This window comes from Balaenoptera borealis, assembly GCF_965194805.1.
Source record: "Balaenoptera borealis genome assembly, chromosome: 11".
In the NCBI taxonomy this organism is placed as follows: Eukaryota; Metazoa; Chordata; class Mammalia; order Artiodactyla; family Balaenopteridae; genus Balaenoptera; species Balaenoptera borealis.
In genome coordinates, this window is record NC_138868.1 from 13784377 (window position 1) to 13807131 (window position 22755).

Consider the following 22755-nt stretch of genomic DNA (forward strand, 5'->3'; position numbering starts at 1 on the left):
TTGCTGTTTGTTGTGACATTTTGTGGTAAGCCTCTTCTTAAGCCTTTTAGTACTTTAGTTCTCCATTTTTAAGTTGATGGTGTTCTTAAATTAACTTTGAGATGTGAAATGTAATTTATCGTTAAGGTATTGTATACTTTAAAAATGGGAGAGGGAGAGTTTGTTTTTTATCTTCAGTCTTGGTGACAAAGGGGCTTTTCCTTGGAAAGAAGCTACATATTTGGGATTATGAGAAGTATAGGCATGGCCCACTTATTTTTCTTTCCTTGGTTTTTTAGAGTGAAGACAATAGTCCAGAGAGGGAGGTGGAAAGCTACAGGTATGGGCTAACTGCTGGATGGTTGTGCTCTGTGGTTTTCTTTTTAACCTTCTTGCATGAGGCCTGTTTTGCAGAAGTGAAAAAATTGCCTTCAGAAAGGTGATGGCTTTTTTCCTACATTATGGGATAAATTTCCTGTTCCTAGGAAGCTAGATTTTTTTTTTTTCCTCTTTTCGAACTCTTTCTCCTCTTTCTCCTTAGCTGTTTCCCAAGGCAGGCTTATCTCCCATTTGAACTAGCTGCTGCCTAGTCCTAACAGTTGGGGCTGGGCAGAGGTGGGGGGAGGGGGGGAGGGTATGTATGTGTATGTATGTACATCTGCACACAGCAGCTGCCCAGCTAGCTTTCTTTCCCCTTTGCACTTCATAGCTGGAACACCCCAAGTAAACAAGAACAACGATGAGGACAGAACGTAGTGGATTTCACACAGATAATATTACCCTCCTGGAACCAGAAGTTCTTCAACATACTGATTTTTAAATCAGCACTGGAGCCTAAATAAAGCTTAAGCTTATAGTATATTGTTATCAACTAACAACTACACTTAAGTTCCAGAACTAGTTTGGGACCTGAAAATATGACCTGATTTGAATGGTGGTCACAATTTGACAGGACAGTTTATTTGGTCAGGGTTAGTCCGAGAAACTCCAAGGAAGGCTCTGAGCTTACACTTTTGCTGAGAGCACTAAGCACGGAAGAATGTCTTTCTGCTAGTCCTTTGACACTGACTGGGGAGAAGATAGTAGTGATTAAGGATAGGGAGAGGAAATGGAAAACTTAGATTTCAAAAAAGGTAAATTTTCTTCCCTTCAACCTTGTTCTATCTTCTCATATACCATATATGATAATTTTACAGGCAAACTAGCTTGCACACAACAATTACTAAACTTAGTGCTTTTTGTCTTACAGTGGTTTTAGATTTGGAATGGAAGTTTTTTTTTAAACTGGAAACTCTAACTTTATCCAGAGAAGATATGCTTTGCAATTCTTGGAGGTATCTTAACAACCTAAAATGAAACTCCTGTCACAGAATTTGGATGCATTTGCTCACAATCTGGAAATACCATAAGCCCTAGGGAAGGAGGAAGGGGGCTTTCTGCCCACATCCTATCAGCAGGCCTTAATTACTAGAAGTGGTTGAGCCTAGCCAGCAGGGCATACAAGACCAAAAAGCAAAAAATGCAGGCGGGAGGCCCAGGAACAAAATCCAACTTGCAGAGATCCTTGGTGGGCACCAGTGTTTTTCAGATTTTTAATTTATTGCCAGGTTTTAAACATGGGGGGATTTCAGATAGAAATGGAACTTTTTTTTTTTAAAACAATAATTCTATTCCTTCTTTTCTTTAAAACCCTCTCCCCCCTTTCAGGAGTTTTTTCATTGTATAGATTCTCATGGAAACTCAACAAAGGTTTTTTGTTTTGTTTTAAATTATATTTAACTGTCACATTTTTGCAAAAAGTCTCCCACAAAGTGAGATGTCACAGAAATAATTAGCAATTTAGGTCAGTATATTTTTGCATATGCAAGGTACTAGCTTGGGAGTTTTAGGAGACCCACTAATTACATTAGAAGTACTAAATTTTGGAAATGAAATTCAAGTCCATAAAGGTTTTAGGCTAAATTTTAAGTTATTCTGGTTGGTTATTTTCAAGTGGTATCAATTGGTTGCTTCTTTTCTACATCCCTTATGTACCATTTAACTGCCAGAAGCTCTGGGGGGTTGAGGGGGAAAGCCAGTCTACTTAACTGTCTTAGGTTATGACTTTTCCCTAGGTTTTTGTACTTTTCCTTAAATAGACTAATGATGGGGATTTTTAATGACATAGGCTCTCTTTTATAATTTAGTAGTAGGCTCTAATTTCCTCTATGCTCATATAACCATACTGCACATTTTTGCCCTTTAAAACACATTTAGATTATTGAGATGGAAGTATAAAATCCCTTCACCTGTCACTGATTTCCCTGGTTACATCAGTCAAGATAGACAGCCTGTCGTTTGCACCTACCACCTGGGCTTTTTTGCTCAACTATGCTTTACTTTGCTCTTTCACTCTTTTAACAAAACAAATGCTGTGATTTCTAGCATTTCTCTCTTCTAATCCAGTTTTTTTTTTTTTTCTCTCTAATCCAGTTTTTAAACTGTTTATTCCCTTCTGATATTCTTTTTTTTTTTTGGAATTTTTGAATTTTATTTTATTTATTTTTTATACAGCAGATTCTTATTAGTTATCTATTTTATACATATTAGCGTATATATGTATACACTATGTATATATACGTGTATATGTATACTCAATCTCCCAATTCATCCCACCCCTTCTGATATTCTAAATGCAGGGTGTGCTATTCTTTGGAGGGTTTCCCTTATCCTCTGATCATTTTTAATGATTTGGGTTATTAATGTTACAGCAGGCTGATAGCGCCTACCCTCACACAATTAGACTTTAAATTGTTGCCCTTAGAAAAAAGTAGAGAATATTAACGGCAAAGAAAACTGAGACAGCCAACCAGGGACAGAAGAGAAAACCATGAGTGTAAATTCACAGACATGTGGTAAAAAGAGACTGAGGGAAAGTTAAGGCCTTCTTTTGCAGTGGACCCTGGGTTATAAGCCTGGAATGTGTTTCTGAGCAAGAAATTTTAAAAAACAACTACTTATGGACAGTTTTCTGTGAATAACTTTTAATTCTACTTTTTAATTTCCCCCTAACAGCTGCATTTTTGTATTTCTATAATTGTTTTTTTATCATCACTTAACTTTGTAACCCTTTTCTAAAATTGAGTGACTTGTGATTAATTTCTGTTCTTTCTCTTCACACAAGCATGTTGAATTTAATTATACTGAGATAATTCTTGTGACCTGCCTGAAGAGAATCACCCTCCCTCATGTAATAACATTTCCATCTTGTAGGTTTTAAAAACAGTGCAGCCTTATAAATCGTAAATGAATTTTAAAACATTACAGCCTTTGGCTTGGTAAAGATTACTGTAAGGAGTGCACATCTTTCATACACTGAGCAGTACTCTTTTGTTATAGATGTGATTCTGATGAAAATAGAGATGTAATTAGTAGTCATGTATTTTTAGTGAATAATAAAAGCATAACAACCAGTGGCCTTCCTGAAAACTTGATTCCTTTTTAAAGGAATCCTTAAACTAAAAAATCTAATTTGGTTGTTAACTGGCCTCACAAAGTTGCTCCTTAGTCTAGGTAGTTCTCTATAGGAAGAGGCTTGTGATCGACTCCAGTGTACTTAGAAACAAGGACCAGCCTAACCAGTAACTCAGCCAGCCCCAGCCTGGGTTAACATCTTCTTTTTGTCTGGCAGTCAGGGCTTGGTGAACTGTGTGTGCTGTGTGCCAGCTGCACAGTCTCCTCTCACTTGCAGCCTGTGTCTGCTTCCTCTTTTAATAGGGTGGAAGAGAGCTCCTGTCACTTCTGTCTCTAAAGTAGTAGATCAGATGGGCAGGGGCTCTGAAAAAAACAGAAAAGCAGTTATCTGCTATTTTAGTTCTAAATGTTGGGTAGTTATGTCTGGATATTGGACAGAAGACACAGTTTCTACCTTCCTCAGTCAGATGCAGACAGGTGTCAGCCATCGTTACACAGACTAGAACATTTAGGCCTGTGCCATGACATTACTGCCTTTCATTATTTTTTGTTAAAGTCATTCTCTATGTTTAGGAGTTCATCTGTTTACCTCTTTACAGGCTGAACATAACTTCTTTTTTTCAAAGTTCCCTGTATTGTGAACTGAGCTTGAGTGAAGTGAAGTCTTTGAGGTAAGGCAACCCTAATGATAAAAGTGGAAAGAAGGCCTGTGAAATTTGGGAGCCTTCAGAGATACAGTTTTAGAGTCACTGCCTAAATATTGAAATGCCACCATTTGTTGTTTGGAGGGATGTGGAGCTAAATTGAGAATGGGAGTACCACATCTGCCTCGACTGCTAAATATATCCATCTCTGCTGCTCACCCATAATAGAATTTTTATGTGCACATTCATTAATCTTGGTTTTAGGAACAGTTTAAAAGAGGGCAGCCGCTGAAGAGACTTAGGCTACATTCCTGTTTCCTTCCTTTAAGTGTTTGAGTATTTGTCCCTGGTAGGCCCCAGTTCTTTTTCATTATTATCACTGTGGTGGCTTTTGTTTAGTTTTCTTTTGTTTTTTGTTTCTCTAGAAAGGTCAAACTACTGAAAAAACAGTGTTCCTTAGTACTTTATCAAGAGGCAGAATATACTATTCCATTTTTATTTTTCACTTTTTAAATTTTCTGGCAAATTAAGATTCAGAATTAGTAAAGAAGTTTTGCCCTGTGCTATCTAAATGAATGTCAGTGAAACAGCAATTTTTAAAGTTTTCACTGTGATGAGGAACCATTAGGTAGCATATTTTGCTCTCAAGACCATCAAGAAAGCAAGGTTGGTCCAGTGCAGGTAGTAGTATAAGAGCAGTATGTTTCTGGTGGCCAGTTCTTCAGCCAGCTTGCCTCTGGCCTGCTTCTGATGGATGGTCTGAACCATTAAATGACTCTTCTGAGGTTAGTTTGGAACCCAAATAGTGCGTTCGTTGCTGTCTTTGGCACGTGGAAAATAAGTTCAAACCAAGGCTAACAACCCAGTTCTTTCTAAAAACATTTTCAGACCACATGAAGTGAACTTTTTTTTTTCTCCTTTTCTTTTGCTTCAGGTAGTTTCAGGCTTTGGGGGTCCTCAAAAACTGATTCTCAGGGAGGAGTTTGGAAGATGTGAAACAAGCTTGTGTTTCTTCTGCTCTGTTAGCCACTGCTATCTTCATGGATCTGACACTCTATTTATCTGACAGTGCACTTAGTACTGCTTCGCCAGGGAAAATCACACAAAACAAGCCTGGCGCATCAGCACTTTCATTGTGTGCTGGGCTGAGCCTCCCTTCACATGGTCACATCCCCCTTTTAATCCAATACTCCCTTCCCCTTCCCCAGTCCTGCCTGTTTCTGTGGCACTTATTGCTGGTTTCCCTGAGCTCCTGTTTCCACTTTGTGTTTTTTGTGGGGCCCAGGAAGCTAAAGCTGTGTGTATTTGTGGATCAGACAAGTGCAGCAAGTTAATAACATTGGCTTCTGAAGGGGAGAGTGAGGTGATGGCTGCGTTTAAGTTGGATTTCCTTCCAGAAATGATGGTGGATCATTGCTCTTTGAATTCCAGTCCCGTGTAAGTATTTTTGTTGTCTCATTTTTATCATAAGTAGAGGAACTGGGCTGTTTTCTTTGTTATTTGATAAAACTGGTCCCTTTCCTTAAAAGAGGGAAGAAAAAATTGGGTGAGGAAGCCAAAGTCCACACTATTGTTATTTTCTATTGTAGTCTGATTCTCTCTCATTATTGCTGGTTTCGTCTAGCTATAAAAGTTTTGTACATAAGGATGCATTTGATATATGACCAGCAACATCAGCTCAAGTGTGCTGGCTCCAGTCCCTTTAAGCTGTAGTTTTCCCATCTGATAGATTCCAAGGTATTTTTTTAAACCATAGTTTTATTACTTTGGGTTGGGTATACAACTTCAGATAATGTTTTGGGAAGCTATTTATTTGTATGTTTGTTTATTTTTAATGATCAAATTCTTAGACTCCTATCACAGAGGACTGGTAGCTAGGGTGTATTTAGTAGTATATACAGGACGCTGTATTGACATGTAAACTAGTCCTGAACCTTGATTTCCACACCCCCCAATCTAGTTGAAAATGCAGCACAATACATGATTCTGGGGACATCATATGTGCCCCCCCAAAGGGGGGCAAACTGGATTAATCTTGATTGGGAATTTGCCTTAATAAATTTTGAATGTGGAAATGAGAAACCTAATCAGTTTGCAGTACTAGGGTTCAAGAAGTGACACTGCCATTGTATGCAGCTGAAACACCAACCTAGCTCTGAGCTATACCTATAGGGGGCCTGAATTGTGGGCTTTGTAGAAAAGAACACACTTCTAACTCTTGATTTCAGTTTCTTTAACCAGGCTTCATAGTACCTTGGAACCTAAGTAAAAGAGCCTTAGGTTATTCAAAGCCAAGAATATTAAATGGTAGACTACTCCCTAGATAACAGTAGTGCAAGTCTTTGAGATTAGGCCTCCATGTGCAAATCAGTCTGCCCTGGGATTAGGTGTAACAGGTGTTGTAATAGCAGATTCTCAACAGTTCTTTGTGGAATAGTTTGTTGGGGCGGCGTGGGGGGGAGCTCAAAGTTATGTGGCTTGCTGATTTGGGATGGATCCTGTGCCTTCTCTATAGTCTCCAAAATAATGGTAATTTAGATGTGTCTTTTTATGAGAGTTCTCTTTACTGCTAAAATAAAACTTTATCAGTAGATTACAGGTGAAATCACAATGAATCCATCATAAAGACTTAATACATAATAAAAATATTCCCATGTACCAGATATATGGTCCCTAGAAATAGGACTTTGTGGCTCAAATTATCTTTCACTGTAACACTTTCTCTCTATGCGTTGCAACTGCCTAGTGTTCAATCCTTAGATACAGCATTTTTCCTCAGCCTGTTTCTCATCTTTTACAAGGTCGACCTAATTCAGTATCCCATGAAATCTGGATCATGGACCACTGTGTGAAAGTCACCTGGAGTATAAAAACGCAGGTTCTGGATCCATGCCCAGATACTCTCATGCTAGAATGGGCCCAAGAATCTATTTTAACAGTGTCCCATGTGGTTTTTGTGTACACTTAAGTTAGAGAACTAATGGACTGAATACAGTGCTCATTCTGAGTACAGGTAATCAGGGAGTACACTGTTATATTATTTTTTCCCAAGAGCTTTTGCATTTGTTTTAGCCATCCAGCTTCACAGAAGCTTTGTGAGGTTAATTGGGCATAAACTATTGCCCCTGTTTTACAGATGAGAAACCCAGTTGAGAGAGGCTATACCTGACTTGACTGAGGACAGTTGGTATCAACCTTGGGCCTAAAATGCAAGTTTAATGATAGCCTCTGTATTTTTGCCCCCTAGACCTGGCTGCCTCAGGTGTCATTAAGCAGTTAACCATCAACACTTCTCATTATTGCAAGTCCTCTGGCCCACTTCCATGGGCACCACACACCCAAACCCCACAGAGTTGGGAAGAAGAAAGTTCTACAGAATGGTGTGTGCTTGCCACCTCTTTCTTGGATTCTCAGCCCTTCTTTTCACTCATACTACTTTAGCAGTAGGCTTGATAATCATTAGTTTTCTCTCTGAAGTGATATTGCCTGGGAATATGATCTAGCAGTGTATCTATTCCAAAATTTCTTTACAACAGAGAAAAATTGCTGGAGGAGCTGTGGAAGGGCTGGGGGGACCTGATCCCTAGTTCCCTTTCTTATTTATAATAATAGATATTACAGATACTTATTATTTGTAATAAATAATACTCTTCAGCTTCCACTGGTTCCTTTTACTTTGCTTACACACTAGGTCATAGGTGTTCTCTAGGGATTGTATCTCAGACCTTTTCCTCTTAGCTTTCCCATTGCTTAAGGGGGCACTGATGTGCTTCTCTGATTCTCAGATCTTTATCTATCCCCCAGATGTCCCCCGAGTTCTATGACTTTGTTCTAAATACTGCCCATTGGATACCTCCATCTGGAGATCTCCCCATGTAAAAACAATTCCCCAAACTGTCTGTACTAGAATCCAAGAGTGATCAATAATTTCTTTTCCTCATCTCCTTTATCGATTATCTCCAAGTTGTAGTGAGTCCTGCCGCCCAAATTTCTCAACATTGCGGGAATGGTTCCTAATCTTAGGATCTGGTTTGTGCAAGAGCCTCCTGATCTGCATATTTCCCCACTTTATTCATCCTCTAGATTATTGCCAGATGTCTTTTAAAAGACAAATCTAATCACCCCTTGTTTAAAAATCTTGGAATAAAGTTCAGCCCTATCAGTATAACATGGAAAGCCATTTCCTGGGTCTCTTCAACCTCTTTATTCTCATCAATTTTCTCTTTCTAATTTTTAAAAAATATTTTTATACTCCCCCCCCCCCCAAACTTTCTCAAGTCCTTTTCCTACCTTTCTAATGTTATCTCACTCTTCTCTCCCTTCTGAGTCCTTACCATTTCCTCATCACCCCTTAGACTTTCATACCTCCATGCTACATAGCACTTTTTCCAGCTGCTTACTCCATTCAGCTTAAATCCCTGTGCACACACACCCCCTGCCCCAAATAAGTTAAACCATATTAGCCACTTTTTCACAGAACTTTTATAAATCTGTTAAAACATTTGTAGCATATTGTAGTTGTGTCCTTCCACTTGTTCAGTGCCATTGTCTACAGGGCCGGTATTGCTCAGTCCGCTTTTATAGCCCCTATAGTGTGTAGTATCTGATACACAGCAGGAGCTTGGGAAGTACAGTTGAATGAATGATAAACCCTGTGAGGTTTTTTTCTTAATAATTAGAGATGATTACTGAGATAAGGTCTTCAGACGTTATCTCTCTTCCTCAGGGAAGAAGGCTGAAAACCTTCACAAGCAGATTGTTACTGTTCTGTCGTTGAATGGTGACTTAAAAATCTTTATTGATAGCTTTTTCTAGTACCTAACACCTCAACTAACAGGAAGATCTCCCTTTATTCAAATTAAAATTCCTTCCTTCCTTCCAGCATAGATGCATCTAGTCTTGTTCCCCTAGAGAACATCTAGTGAGTAACTTAGGCCAGTGTTTCTGGGTCCTTTTCATTCTGATGTTCTTCTGTGCCAGTTTTTCCACAGCACATTGTGAGCCAGAGGACCTGGTAGGGGTGGGTGGTGGCTGGAGATTGGGATGTGACAAGTATTTATGCCTGCTGGGGAGGTGGAGGGGTTGGTAAGTATTTGAAATTTTTCTGTTTGTATAATGAGCAAATGGAGGTCAACAAGTAATGAGAAGGGGAGAGTGAAAAAACTGAGTTATTAACGGTTTTGGAAATGATTTTTAAACAGATGTGAAGGTAGTATTTGCCAACCCGTCTGACTGCAAGGAACAGATACCACTCAAGCTAGCATATATGAAAGGGTTTTCTTGTAAGGACACAAGTGGACTGGACTATAATCAGGAACTCTACAGCTGAAAGACTCAAACTCCATCTTTTTGACCCAGGGCACACGTTCTGCTCTGTCTGCATGCGCTGCTGCTTCTATTCTTCATCTACCAGATGATTTTGGTTGCAGCACGGCTTGGCTTTGCCATTGCCCTTCCAGGCTGTCTTGGCACCCCCCCAGAGCATTTTCATCCCACAAAAGAAACCCTGTACCCATGAGTAATCATTCCCTGCCTTTCTCCCTACCCCTAATCCCCATTCCTAGGCAACCACTAACCTACTTTCTGTGTCTATAGATTTGCCTATTCACTTCACATAAATAGAATCACACAATATGTAGCCTTTTGTGATTGGCTTCTTTCACTTAGCATAATGTTTTCAAGCTTCATCTATATTGTAGCATGACTCCTATTATCTCTTGCCACTGCCCTTTCATCTTATCAGCTTAACTCGTGCTGTCCCAAGTTGCAGCTTTTCCTCTTCCAACTTCACCACTGACTGCCTGTTTCTGTTAACCCGTTCTAGATTCTGTAGAGCAGTCCTGTGCAATAGAACTTTCTGTGATGTTAAAAATGTTCTTCTGGGAATTCCCTCCTGGTCCAGTGGTTAGGACTCTGGGCTTTCACTGCCGAGGGCCTGGGTTCAGTCCCTGGTCGGGGAACTTAAGATCCCAACAAGCCATGCGGCTAGGAAAAAAAAACAAACAAACTTGTGTCTCTGCTGTCCTATGCAGTAGACACTGGTCATATGTGGCTAGTGCAATCGAGAAACTGGATTTTTAAAATTAAATTTAAATAGTCACCTGTGGCTAGTGGCTATTGTGTTGCTCAGTGCAGCTATAGAGGATCTTGATTAGCCAGGCCTATCTTTCTGTTTTAAGCATAGGCCACAGTCTTGGGTTTCCAGCCAGCCAGTGAATCAGCTTGTTGGGTTAAGATCCACCTCCTGGTCTAGTCATCTGGGGCCAAGGAATGGGAAAGAAGTGGGATGGAACATTAACTCTGCCCTCTGAGCTGGGCCTGGTGCTGGGAAGTTTTGATAGGAGAAAGAGAAGAGAGGGTTTAAGAGTTTTGAATGGAAGTGTGCTTTGAAAATAAAGCTCTTTGTTTTCCCTCCCCTGTCTCTTCCAAACTGGTTGTTTCATTTTCCTATGGCATGTTCCATCGAGAATCAGGAAGACAAGGCAGCCTCTGGTCCTGATCTCTCATAGTTTCTCATTCTTAATGATTCGCCAGTTGCTGGGTCAGAAACATAAAAAGAAGTGGGTTGGTGTCATGCCTCTCCCCTAAAATACTTGCTGCCTTCTCATCTCCCTTCATCCCTCATTGCTGCAGGCCATGCTTTTCCTCTCTTCCATCCTACTCCCAGGTTAATACTTCACTGAAGTACTGTCAGTACTTCCACAGACGATAAGAATTTCCACAGACTTGTCCCTTAGGAATGACAGGGACAGTATAGATACTTCTCCAGGGACTGCTGAATTCATTGGTTCTTGAGTGAACATAATAAATATATATAATTTATGATCAGTGACTCTGAGGAGCTCTCATCAATGGGGAGGTAAGGCACAAATTTGAGAATGTATTCAGTGATATGTAGACTGAATGCCATACCCAGATGTTGTGGGATCCTTGGCATATCACACTGGGAGTCTTGTCCCCAGGTGACTCTTTTATGCAGTGGTTACTTTTAAGGACAACATGCATACTGGGAGTATGTGTGGAAGGTTCAGAATGGAAGAGCATTGTTGCTCATCTCTTCAGACACAATAACAAGTTTATGAGAAAGTTTGTGACTGCTTATTACATATACATAGGTACACATGTGGTTGCTTTTCTCTTTTTTATCTCTAGCTGATGTTGGCACTAACTGTGTCTTCATGTGCTCCAAAGAAATACCTCATGTTTTCCTTTCTTCACTGATATATACCACATCTAACACAGTGCTTGGCCTGTATAAATAAGAGCTCAGTATTAATTGGAGGAAGAAATAAGTCAGTGCATAACTCCAGTTGCATGATGTCCACTGCATCTTGAGCCTGGCCTGATCATTTGCTGTGCTCTAGAAGTGCTTCTTAAACTGGTGAAGGACCATGTCCTGTCCCTCCCGCCACCCAGCTTGTTAAATACAATACGATAATTTCATAGAAAAACAAAATAATGAGGTGTAAGCTTGCATTTTGCGTATCTTTTTAATATTCCATAGAACATACATAAAATTATGCAGTGTGATTGCTGTAAAAGTTTCTAATGGTTAAGTTTGAAGATTGCCCCTGGTCCTTGGGGGATTCTTCTGGCTCTTGAATTGGTATACACGGCGGGAAGGGGTGATTCATGCAGTAGGTGGACATGAAGAAATGGAGAGGGATTTGGAGAGTAAAGAGAGAAAGGAAAGGCACTTGTCTGGAATGCTGAGTCCCCACTGAACTTTTGGGTAAATCACAATTCACATATACTGACTGTGTTTATGCTTTTGCACTAAACAGTGATATATTTAGTTTAGAAACGGCACACGAATACAGAAGGAAGGGACAAATTGAGCGCGGTTGCCTCCAATGTAATACAAACTAATAAACTCCTGCCTCTTTTCAGAAATAACTGTCTGCTTCCTTTATAGTCAAAACATTCTATGCACCATTTATTTGGGTTCTGTGTTAACCCTCCCTAGAATAGAAATGTGATTAAACTTAGTGACGTTTTAATAAAATACTAAAACTGGTAATTAAAGTTGTTGGGAATGGGTTGTAGGGAGTGACACCCATTTTTTCACTAGTCATAGGACTTTTTAAAAAAATTCATGGTAGAATGATTTCTGTTAGAATGTTGGGATTAGGCTTCTAGAAGCAGCTATATTATATTTGTGCAACAACTTACCATACATGGTTTTAAATTAATAAAGGAAAACTAATAAAACAATGTATTCCAAAATACTTAAAAAGGAAAAAAGAGTAGGTTCCTCTTGTGACAGTCAAACAGTCATAGGAGATAATATCTGCTCTTTAATTTGTGAGCCCTCTTTGTGCACAGCATGCATTTTTATAAAGGTTAGTTGCTTAAATGGGGGAATTGTTGAGAACAAGAAGTTCTTCCCATCCCACATCTGAGTAATTACTTTGAATCAGGCACCATACCAGGTGTGGCTATAAGAATGAATAGGAAATAAAACAGTTTCTGCCTTCAAGGAGCTCTCAGTCTTGTTGGGAGAGGTAGACAGAGCCAGGTTATGCTAAAATGTGTTAAATACTACAGTGAAGTTGGAAATTTAGTACTATTTGAGTCCTGATGAAATTGACTAGTTAACCTGAAAGAGTATGGGGAACCCTCACAGACGTAGCAGCAAGGGTTGATCTGTATGACATTTGTCTTAAAGCTTTAGATGTTTAGTTAGTGCTAGATTCAGCACAGGTGACATGAGAATAGCCCTGTATTCAGTTACAAGAGATTTAGGAATTTAACAGAGGTTGAACTACTGGATTCAGCATTCTCAAGGATCTTCAAATACTATTCAAAGGATAGCAGTGGTGAAAAAACTGTTGTTTTTCCTTTAAAGAAAAGTGGCATTTTATTTGGGATTGAATATTAGAACATGGCACATTTGAACATGATGATGTGATGTCTGGATTTAGCAAACACTAACAAAAGTTAAACATGCTAACTATTTGGAATTTAAGTTGTTATTGGTTTGGATACATGCTAAGAATAAGATCATTCTTATGAAAGGTGGTAGGAGAAGGACTTTGATTCATTCTGAGTGGAAACATTTACAGTGCAGGAGTTCCCCATGGTTCTTGGCAGTGGCAGGGGTAGGAATGAAGTTATTTAGGTAGGAGTGTTACAGGTTTGATGTGATGGGATTGGAGGAATTTGTGGACATTATAATGGTTACAGTTGGTAAGGGAATTAACTGGTACAATCTTGGAGAAATAGCAGTAAATTGGATAACTTAGACACAAAAAACCCTAGAATGATGACATCATTGTTTTTGTTTATATAACAGTCATTTGTGAAACTTTAAGAGGCAAAGCTTTGTTTTGATGTGGGGGCTCACTCAAGAGCATCAGGATTATGCATGAGACAGCAACATCCAAAGGCTAACATTCTAGTCAGTTCTTAGCTTAGGCCTTGGAAATCATGTGCTTCTGCTCTAATATCTACTGAAAGAAACTTTTCACCCATCATCGTGTAGATTGAGAGTCCTGAATCTTATCCATAAGCAGTAGTCCTTTGTGATTTTATGGACATTTTAAAAAGTTTTATTAGCTACGCTTAAAAATGATTAAAACTTGCTTTAGGAACTTTACCTCTTAAGTTCTTCTGAGACTTCTCTAGCTAGACAAGGAATGACTGACACTCAATTCCTTAGTTAAAGCCCAGGGTGTCCTAATCAGAATGGTGACTTTAGTTTGGGAATCTAATGGAAGGGGTGGCGTAGTGAGGGAGGACCAGGGAACTTTGGTAAATTGAATGGAAGTAGTGAAAGGAAGTAGAATTTTTTTCCCCTACTTTATCAGGAAGTAGTTGAGACCTTTAAAGAAAAGAAGATTCTCTAGGAAGCAACATGAATACATAATAGAAGTTTTATTTTATTTTACGCAGCTCAAAGAAAATGAACGGCACCCTGGACCACCCAGACCAACCGGATCTTGATGCTATCAAGATGTTTGTGGGCCAGGTTCCAAGGACCTGGTCAGAGAAGGATTTGAGGGAACTGTTTGAACAGTATGGTGCTGTCTACGAAATCAACGTCCTAAGGGATAGGAGCCAAAACCCTCCTCAGAGCAAAGGTAAGGGCTTTGACTTTTATATGTATTTTTAATCATGTGCATGCTCTCTCTCATTGCCAGAATGCTCTTGTGGTCATACAGGGGGGAAAAAAACCTGTCATTTTGTTGTAGCTATATCTCCGAGTCCAAACACGTTTAATGGCTTAAAAGTAAAAACTTAAGGTGACATCATGAGGATAATTTGTAAATTGGATCTTAGGCAGTCCTTTCTGAGATCTGTAAATTCAAGAGACAGAATCATGTGAGTGTCTCATTTGATCTTGGGAGTGGAATGACAAAAATAAAGTTGAAGTAAACCAACCACATAGGTTTTCTTTAGTATTTTGGCTAGAGTAAGTGGAAAGAGAAAGACTGTCCAGGTACCCGTGGGTTTCTGTTAGTGTTACAGAGGCCTTCTGGGATGGCTTAGCAACTAGGAGCAACTTGTTTGTAGGTGACCTGTTGTAGCCTACAAAATGAACAGGAGAAGAAAGGCAAGCTGCTTCCAGAAATACCCAGCAGAGTGGAAGTTTTATAGGCCTGATAGTAGATAAGGTGTTAGCTTTGCCCCATACCACATAGACATACACTTGTTTTCCCAAATGACCCATTTCAGAGTAATTTTCTGTGAAAGCTGTTCTACAGTGCAGATGTACGCAAGCATGATTTTATGTTTGAAACCAGCTTAATAGCAGAGGACCTAGAAGCTGAAGAATTATTTTCTCTTTGTGGCATAGTTAACCAAGAATATAAAGTATTATAGTTCCTGAAAATGATTGTCAATATAATATGCAGTAATTTAAAATCTTAATTGCAGGGTGATTTTGAAAGAAATCTGTACCATATCTTATGGGACTATGGACCCAAGATTTACAAGACATACTTCCCCCCTCCGATCCCCATTAAAGATACAGAGCACAAAATCTCCAGATCTCCTCAGTCAAGTGCCGTGTGCTGTTAGACATGTGATGATATTTGATGAAAACCAAGAGTCCAAAAAAAGATATTGAGGTCCTTGCTCTTAAGTCATTTTATAACTTAATAAATGATAATTATGTTTGAGGCATATGGTAGAAATTGGCTACAGTGTAAGGCTTGTTCTGTGAAAGAACGATTTGTAGACTACAGGCTGCAAGAGTGCAAGGCCTCTGTCTGTCTGGTTTGTAGCTGAGTCTTCTTGCCCAGAATACTACCTGGTGCTCCAAGTAGGGCAGGTTGAATGGCATGGTGACGTGACCTTTGTAAGGAAAGTCATCTTTCCCAAAGAAGTTATAAGAGCAGTTAAAGAAGAATTTTAATAAAACCAGGAGACTACAGTAATGAAGAAAATGATAGAAAATCTTTTTCTTCCCCCCTGCTAGGTTTTCTCCATCTCCCTCCCTCTACCCCCACCCCCCCCCAATTTTAATAAACCCAGCCCTCTCTTTTAATTTTCAATATATAGCCGGAGGAGGGAGTGCTCTAGGAATTATCTGCTTTCAAAAGACTGGTTTGATTTCCTGAAGTGTTGTTTGTTGCAGGGTGCTGTTTTGTTACATTTTACACCCGAAAAGCTGCATTAGAAGCTCAGAATGCTCTTCACAACATGAAGGTCCTCCCAGGGGTAAGAAAGCTCCTACTAGTAAGTGGAACTGTGGTGGTTTTGACATATGGAACATACTTATACATTTCAGGCACACACTGAAAACCATTTGGGGAAAAGGGTGACTGCCACAGGAATTGATGTAAAGGAGGACATAAAGGGAATGTTTCAAAGAAGATAGGCTGAAAGTAATTCTCTTTCAACCAAGAGAATTTTGACTTGTTGACTCACATTCTATTTTGATATTTTGTGGAGGGGAGATAATGAGGCAGGCAAGAGTTCAGAGACAACTCTTAAGGTCAGTTTTGGTATTTCCTTTAGAGTCTTCATTTATGTTTCTGAATTCCTTTGGTGTATTCAATAGTAATATTCATGTGTTTTGCTTTTTAGATGCATCATCCTATACAGATGAAACCTGCCGACAGTGAGAAGAACAATGGTAAGCAAGTATATAAAGCCCTCCCCTTATAATGTTTCTTCCTGTGTATTTGCTGTTCTCATGGCATTTGGATTGTATTGTGCTCTAATTAATCTTTTGAGATATAATTGACATGGTAGTTTCAGTTGTACAAAATAATGGTTCAATATTTGTATATATTGCAAAACGACACTACAATAAGTCTAGTTAACATCTGTCACCATAAATAGTTACAAAAAATTTTTTTTCTTGTGATGAGAACTTTTAAGATCTACTTTCTTAGCAACTTTTAAACATGCAGTACAGGGCTTCCCTGGTGGCGCAGTGGTTAAGAATCTGCCTGCTAATGCAGGGGACACGGGTTCGAGCCCTGGTCCGGGAAGATCCCACATGCCACAGGGCAGTTAAGCCCGTGTGCCACACCTACTGAGCCTGCGCTCTAGAGCCCGTGAGCCACAACTACTAAAGCCCACACTCCTGTAGCCCGTGCTCCTCAACAAGAGAAGCCACCACAATGAGAAGCCCGCACACCGCAATGAAGAGTAGCCCCCGCTCGCCACAACTAGAGAAAGCCCGTGCGCAGCAATGAAGACCCAAAACAGCCAAAAATAAATGAATAAATAAGTTTATTTTTTTAAAAAAACATGCAATACAGTATTAACTGTAGTCACCATACTGTACCTTATGTCCCCATGACTTAACTTATTTTAAAACTGGAAATTTGTGCCTTTTGACCCCCTTTACCCTTTTTGCCTACCTTCTTTCCCTTGCCTCTGACAAGCACCAGTCTTTTCTCTGTATCTCGGAGTTCAATTGTTTGTCGGTTTGTTTGTTTGTTTAAAAGAGTCCATATTTAAGTGAGAGCAATACGGTATTTATCTTTCTCTGTCTGACTTAATTCACTTAGCATAATGCCTTCAAGGTCCATCCATGTTGTCACATATGGCCAGATTTCATTCTTTTTTTTATGGCTGAATGATATTCATGTGTGTGTAAAATACCACATTTTCTTTATCCATTCATCTACTGATGGATACTTAGGTTGCTTCTATATCTTTGCTGTTGTAAATAATGCTGCAGTAAACATGGGGGTGCATAGGTCTTTTCAAGTAAGTGTTTTCGTGTTCATCAGATAAATATCCAGGAGTGGACTTGCTGGGTCATATGGTAGTACTAACTTTAATGTTTTGAAGAACTTCTATACTGTTTTGCACAGTGGCTGCACCATATAGTCCCACCAGCAGTGCCCAAGGCTTCCCTCTTCTCCACATCCTCACCAACTTATTCTTTGTTGTCTTTTTGATAATAACCATTCTAACAGGTGAGATGATATCTCGTGGTTTTGATTTGCATTTCCCTACGATGCAAATGATCAGTGCATTGATTAGTGATATTGAGCATCTTTTATGTCCCTGTTGGTCATCTGTATGTTTTCTTTGGAAAAATGTCTTTTTAGATCCACTGCCCATTTTTTAATCAAGTTGTTTTTCTTTCACCGTTGAGTTCTGCAAGTTCTTTATACATTTTAGATATTAACCCCTTATCAGACACATGATTTGCAAATACTTTCTCCTATTCAGTAGGTTGCCTTTTTATTTTGTTGACGGTTTTTTGTTTGTTTTTTGCTGTGCAGAAGCTTTTTAGTTTGATATAGCCCCACTTGTTTATTTTTTGCTTTTGTTGCCTTTGCTTTTGGTGTCAAATCCAAAAAATCATCGCCAAGACCCATGCGAAGGAGCTTACCAAGCCTTATGGTTTCAGGTCTTAGATTCAGTTAATCCATTAGTTACTCGGAATTAATGCATCTTGAGTTAATTTTTGTGTATGGTGCAAGGTAGTGAATCAGTGCTGTAAATAATCTGTCATCTAAATTGTCCTTTTCTTTAAAATAAGTATGGCAAATAAGTCAGATAGAGTTGACAGGGAAATATTATAAGAACATTTTAGAGTGAACTGGAATGCCTTTGATCAACGCAGTTTCTTATGAACTGGAGTGAAATGGGGAACTGAACAAATTAGGAAGGAAAACTTAGTCCTCAAGAGAATAACCAGAAAATGAAAGTGGACAGTTACATTCACTGAGATGTGTGTTCTGTTTCTCTTGTCATGTCAATTCAGTATGAAACCTCGTCCTTCTTTGGTACAATAGTATTGCTAATGAGAGCAAACTTTGTCAAGTGCTAGGCAAGATGCTGAGTGCTTGGCATTTAATACCTACAGCTACCTTTTAGGTAAACTCAGTTATCTCTGTTAATCACATGAGGAAGCAGGTACAGAATGGTTAGGTAACTTTCACAAGATCATGAAGGTACTATATTTCGTCTAAATGGTTCCAATTATAATTTTAAGATACCATTGATGGTAAGAGTAGGTGCTAAATTATGGGGAAAAAAATGTGTGTCTTAAAATCGGTGAAATCTGGTATAAAGGCACAGAGCTCTGTGCTGCACTACCTCTTGTAGTAGTAATGTTCAAGCCTTTTGTTTTTTACTGTCTTAGCAGTGGAAGACAGGAAGCTGTTTATTGGTATGATTTCCAAGAAGTGCACTGAAAATGACATCCGAGTCATGTTCTCTTCATTCGGACAGATCGAAGAATGCCGGATATTGAGGGGACCTGATGGCCTGAGCCGAGGTGGGTACATTTTTAGCCTTTAAAAGTACTCATCTTAAATTTGGAGTCTCTTTTTAATTGGATCAGTGGAAACCAGTGATCTCTAGCCAACATGGCACTGTCATGATGGAGAGGGTTGGGTTTGGTGTTGTATATTTAGGTCCCGTCACAACTCCTATCAGTTGATCCCAGTTCCCTCAAGGAGTCTACATTCTGCAGTTAAGTGTCATGTATTAAAATTCTCTGTTTCAGTCCTTGGAGAGGTTCTCCATGCCAAAACGGAAACACTTCTTTCACAAGAGAAGCTAGAGAATATGATTCCTCCTTTATCCCTCAAGCACTTTTTCCCCTGTGTGCATCCCTGGTTTCTCATTAAAGCACGTATCACTCTGTCATAACATATCTGTATTCTCCACTGGATCATGAACCCCTGAAGGCAGGAACCATGTCTGTATTGCTAGCATGGTACTTGGGCACACAGTAGGTGCTCAGTAAATGTCAGATAAATAATTAAACAAATGAATGGATGAGTTATTGATTCTTCTCTTACCAGGTTGTGCATTTGTGACTTTCACAACAAGAGCCATGGCACAGACAGCTATCAAGGCAATGCACCAAGCACAGACCATGGAGGTAGGGGCAGATGAATGAAAGGGGGAAGTTCCTTGGTCTGAGAGCGGTAGGACAATTGACAATCGAAGCCCGGTAGCATGTATAGCATTTGATTGCCCTAAAAGTTAAGAAGACCAAACGTCTTTAAATTAAAAACTGGTGCTTTCTTTAAAATTAGCATATTGGAACTAAACTGAATTATATCTTGCCACTTGTGTCTATCAGGAAGAGAATCATTTGACAGTGAAAGAAATTGGAATGCAGCCTATGCGTCACTAGAAAGGAGGATTTTTCCCTTCACCCAGAATGAGGATTTTGACCCTTTGATTTTGGTGTTTTCATAGGGCTGCTCTTCCCCCATGGTGGTAAAATTTGCTGATACACAGAAGGACAAAGAGCAGAAGAGAATGGCCCAGCAGCTCCAGCAGCAGATGCAGCAAATCAGCGCAGCATCTGTGTGGGGAAACCTTGCTGGTCTAAATACTCTTGGACCCCAGTATTTAGCAGTGAGTCTTTGTGGTTTGCTTTCTGCAGGCTGTGCAAGCTCCCAGCTGTTTCTTCTTCTGCTGTCCCTAGCTAACATACATAATGGCAGTCACAACTTTTAGCATAGCAAAATTTTACGTAAAAATTCAGGCAATGAAATGTTCTTTGTCACGTTAATCTTGCGTGCACGCACACGCTCTCTCTCTCATCGCATATCTTTGGTTATATCTTGAGCTTCTGCTCCAATTACAGTGAAATCCTAATTTTCTAATAAAAAAATTTAGAAACATCTCATATGTCCCTGCCCCCAAGAAAAAAAATTCCTGAGGAAATCTTAGCTACCAAATATCTTTCTCCATATCTCTTTCTAGTAGATTGTAGAGGGCATCCTTAAAATCCTTATTGAGTCTTCCCTGTAGAGTATGATAGTAAATGTTTCCACTGACTGAGAGATCAAGAGATTAACCATGGACATTATTAAATGAGTGTTACAGGTGTATATTTGAGTTCACTAAATAGTAAATAGATTTCCTTTGATTACTCTCTTGTTGAGTTTGAGTCATGGAATCCAAAAGAGGGGCAGGCTCCAATTGGTTAGATTTATTAGATCTGCAATGTACATTATGGGGGATTATCACTGCTTTAACCCTTAAAAGAATTGCGGATAGCACAAGACACTTAAAACTGTCTCATCTTTGAATCAGAAAGAACAAGTCATCTGTGAAGTTAACAAGGAAGGAAAATAAATGGTGAAACTACTAGATTAGTATGGATAGTTAGAAATATACACATAGAAGTAATTATAGTCATTCACTCCTCATCCTTTAAAATATTATTTTATATGGAAACAGAAGAAAGGCAATGTTTTCTATCCCCCAGTACTAGGTTTTGGCTAATTTGATGCCCTCTGGTTTCCATGTTTCTAAAATGTTAGAAGAAATCCCAGTTTACCCTCACTAGTAATTCTCTGAAGTCAAAAAATGTAGATGGTTGTTATATTCCTACAAATTAAATTGTTTCTCGGTGCTAGAACATTGCTTGTAAGTTGAGAAAATTCAGAGAGATTTTAGGTCTTCTGCCAAAATGATAATGCCTTGAAAATTATCTCCATGATGTGCATTTGCTTTTAGAGAGTTTTGGAGTCTTCTTTTAGGGAAGACTCCCCATTTTGTTGTCATTGCCACATCTAGCAAGCACACGATGGTGTATGTTGAGAGCTGTGGTCTCTTCATTTCAGTTAGACATGATCCCCGCCCTAAGAGCTCTTCTCATTTAGGGAGGAAGTGAAGTGCCAAGTACAATATGCACAGTCCACCAGTTGGGACTGAACTCGTTGCCCAAGGTATTTAAGAAGACAGAAATGAAGACATGTGAGTGCTAATGGACTGTGAAAGTGATAGTACATCATCATTAATTACGAGGTACTGGAATATGTGGACTTAGAACTAGAGCAAGTAGTTCTTAATCTTTGAGGTAGCAGACCCCTTTCAGAAGCTGGTAAAAATTCTGTGTATGTACATTTTTTCATTCTGCCTCTGGAAGTTTGTGGACTTGCTGAAACACATATGGAATAGAGAGATTCCTGATGACAGAGGAACCAGGTCAGATGTTTATGGGAATGAATAACAGATTGAATAAAGAATCCAGAAACAAGAATACCAGCTGTTCATAAGGAACAGTGATTGGGTTTGAATGGAACAAAAGGTTTCAGCAGGTTGGTTAGATGAGGGTTGCAGTTTGCTAAGGTACAGAGTAAGGTCATGGAGGTCATAAGCTCATGGGCAGGTCCTCTTGTTTTATTTGTTATGGAACAACCATTGAAAGAGAATGTACGCTGAACGGATATGGACTGATCCAGCAATCACTTGGTCATCTGCAACAGTGAGATGAATGGGGCTAGATGAATGTGTAGCATTCTAGTTATGACAAGATTGATCTAGTCACAGGTTCATTGTGGCCGGTAAAGGATGACTCCAAGAAATACTCTGAAATGGTCAGGTTTGGTATTTTAAATAGTTGTGTGAAGCAGAAATTAGGTCTCCAGGTGGGAACAACTTACAAAATAAGATGTGTGGACCTAACAAAGGAGAATTTGGGAGAGGAACTAGAAATGGCAGTCACTAATATGCAGACACTCCTCTAAGTGGACTACATGGCTGCTTGAGTTGAGTTTAGTTCTCTCCTCTACCTCTGTCCTCTGCTGTGCTGCATTCTGTTGCCAGGGACTTGAGCTTGGCTTTGTACTCAACAAACACAACTGTCTTCTGGGCCAGGGCTTTAGCTGTGTTGTGTTGTCCTGTGCTGTCATAGCCTCATGTTTTTGTTGTGTTGGCTTGGGTTCTTGTCTTCAACTTTCTTCTCTGGGGGCCTCTGCACTCTCGCTTTGCTGTGCTGTAGAGTTACCCCAGATGCAGAACCAGCCCTCACTCTCACTCTTGTTCTGTTTTTGGTGTAATGTCTAGCTTTATTTGCAGCTCCTTCAGCAGACTGCCTCCTCTGGGAACCTCAACACCCTGAGCAGCCTCCACCCCATGGGAGGTAAGTGTCTCCCTGCTGCGGAGGAGCGGCAGCCGCCAAGCCAGCAGACCCGGCTAACAGCAGTCTGAGGGTTTCCTACCGTTTGTGCAGAAAAAAAATTTTTTTCCACTCATTACGTAAACCTGACATAAGATGAACATCCTAGGATTCAACTACCTTGTCTGTAGAAGGTGTCTCTTTTAGCTGTTGATGTCGTATTGCTCTGCGGTTGTCTGCTGCTCCTCACCCCCTTAAGTCTCTATTAAGGAGGAAGATGGAAAGCTGGAAAGGAGGATGGAAAGATGGAAAGGAGGAGCTGTTAGCATCTGCAGACTATCTGCAGCTACTTTGATAAGGAGAAAATTGCAGGAATTCTTTATTTCCACAGTA

The 22755-nt window shown here is 39.6% G+C and overlaps 1 protein-coding gene across 19 annotated transcripts in view; it reads left to right on the forward strand.

Annotated features, from left to right (window-relative positions):
* Positions 1-22755, forward strand: part of CELF1 (CUGBP Elav-like family member 1) — an 80235-nt gene that overhangs the window by 36443 nt on the left and 21037 nt on the right. For 4 of the 19 annotated variants that reach the window (XM_082341168.1, XM_082341167.1, XM_082341156.1 and 1 more), the window contains exons 2-9: positions 5362-5513; positions 13971-14158; positions 15658-15758; positions 16110-16158; positions 18637-18771; positions 19304-19383; positions 19707-19868; positions 22311-22386. In XM_082341168.1, the coding sequence (XP_082197294.1) occupies positions 5443-5513; positions 13971-14158; positions 15658-15758; positions 16110-16158; positions 18637-18771; positions 19304-19383; positions 19707-19868; positions 22311-22386 (862 nt within the window). In that variant the 5' untranslated portion in view covers positions 5362-5442. Of the gene's footprint in view, positions 1-278; positions 320-4031; positions 4104-5361; positions 5514-13970; positions 14159-15657; positions 15759-16109; positions 16159-18636; positions 18772-19303; positions 19384-19706; positions 19869-22310; positions 22387-22755 lie in introns of those variants that run through there. The other 15 variants (XM_082341160.1, XM_082341161.1, XM_082341158.1 and 12 more) reach the window with 11 other exon arrangements.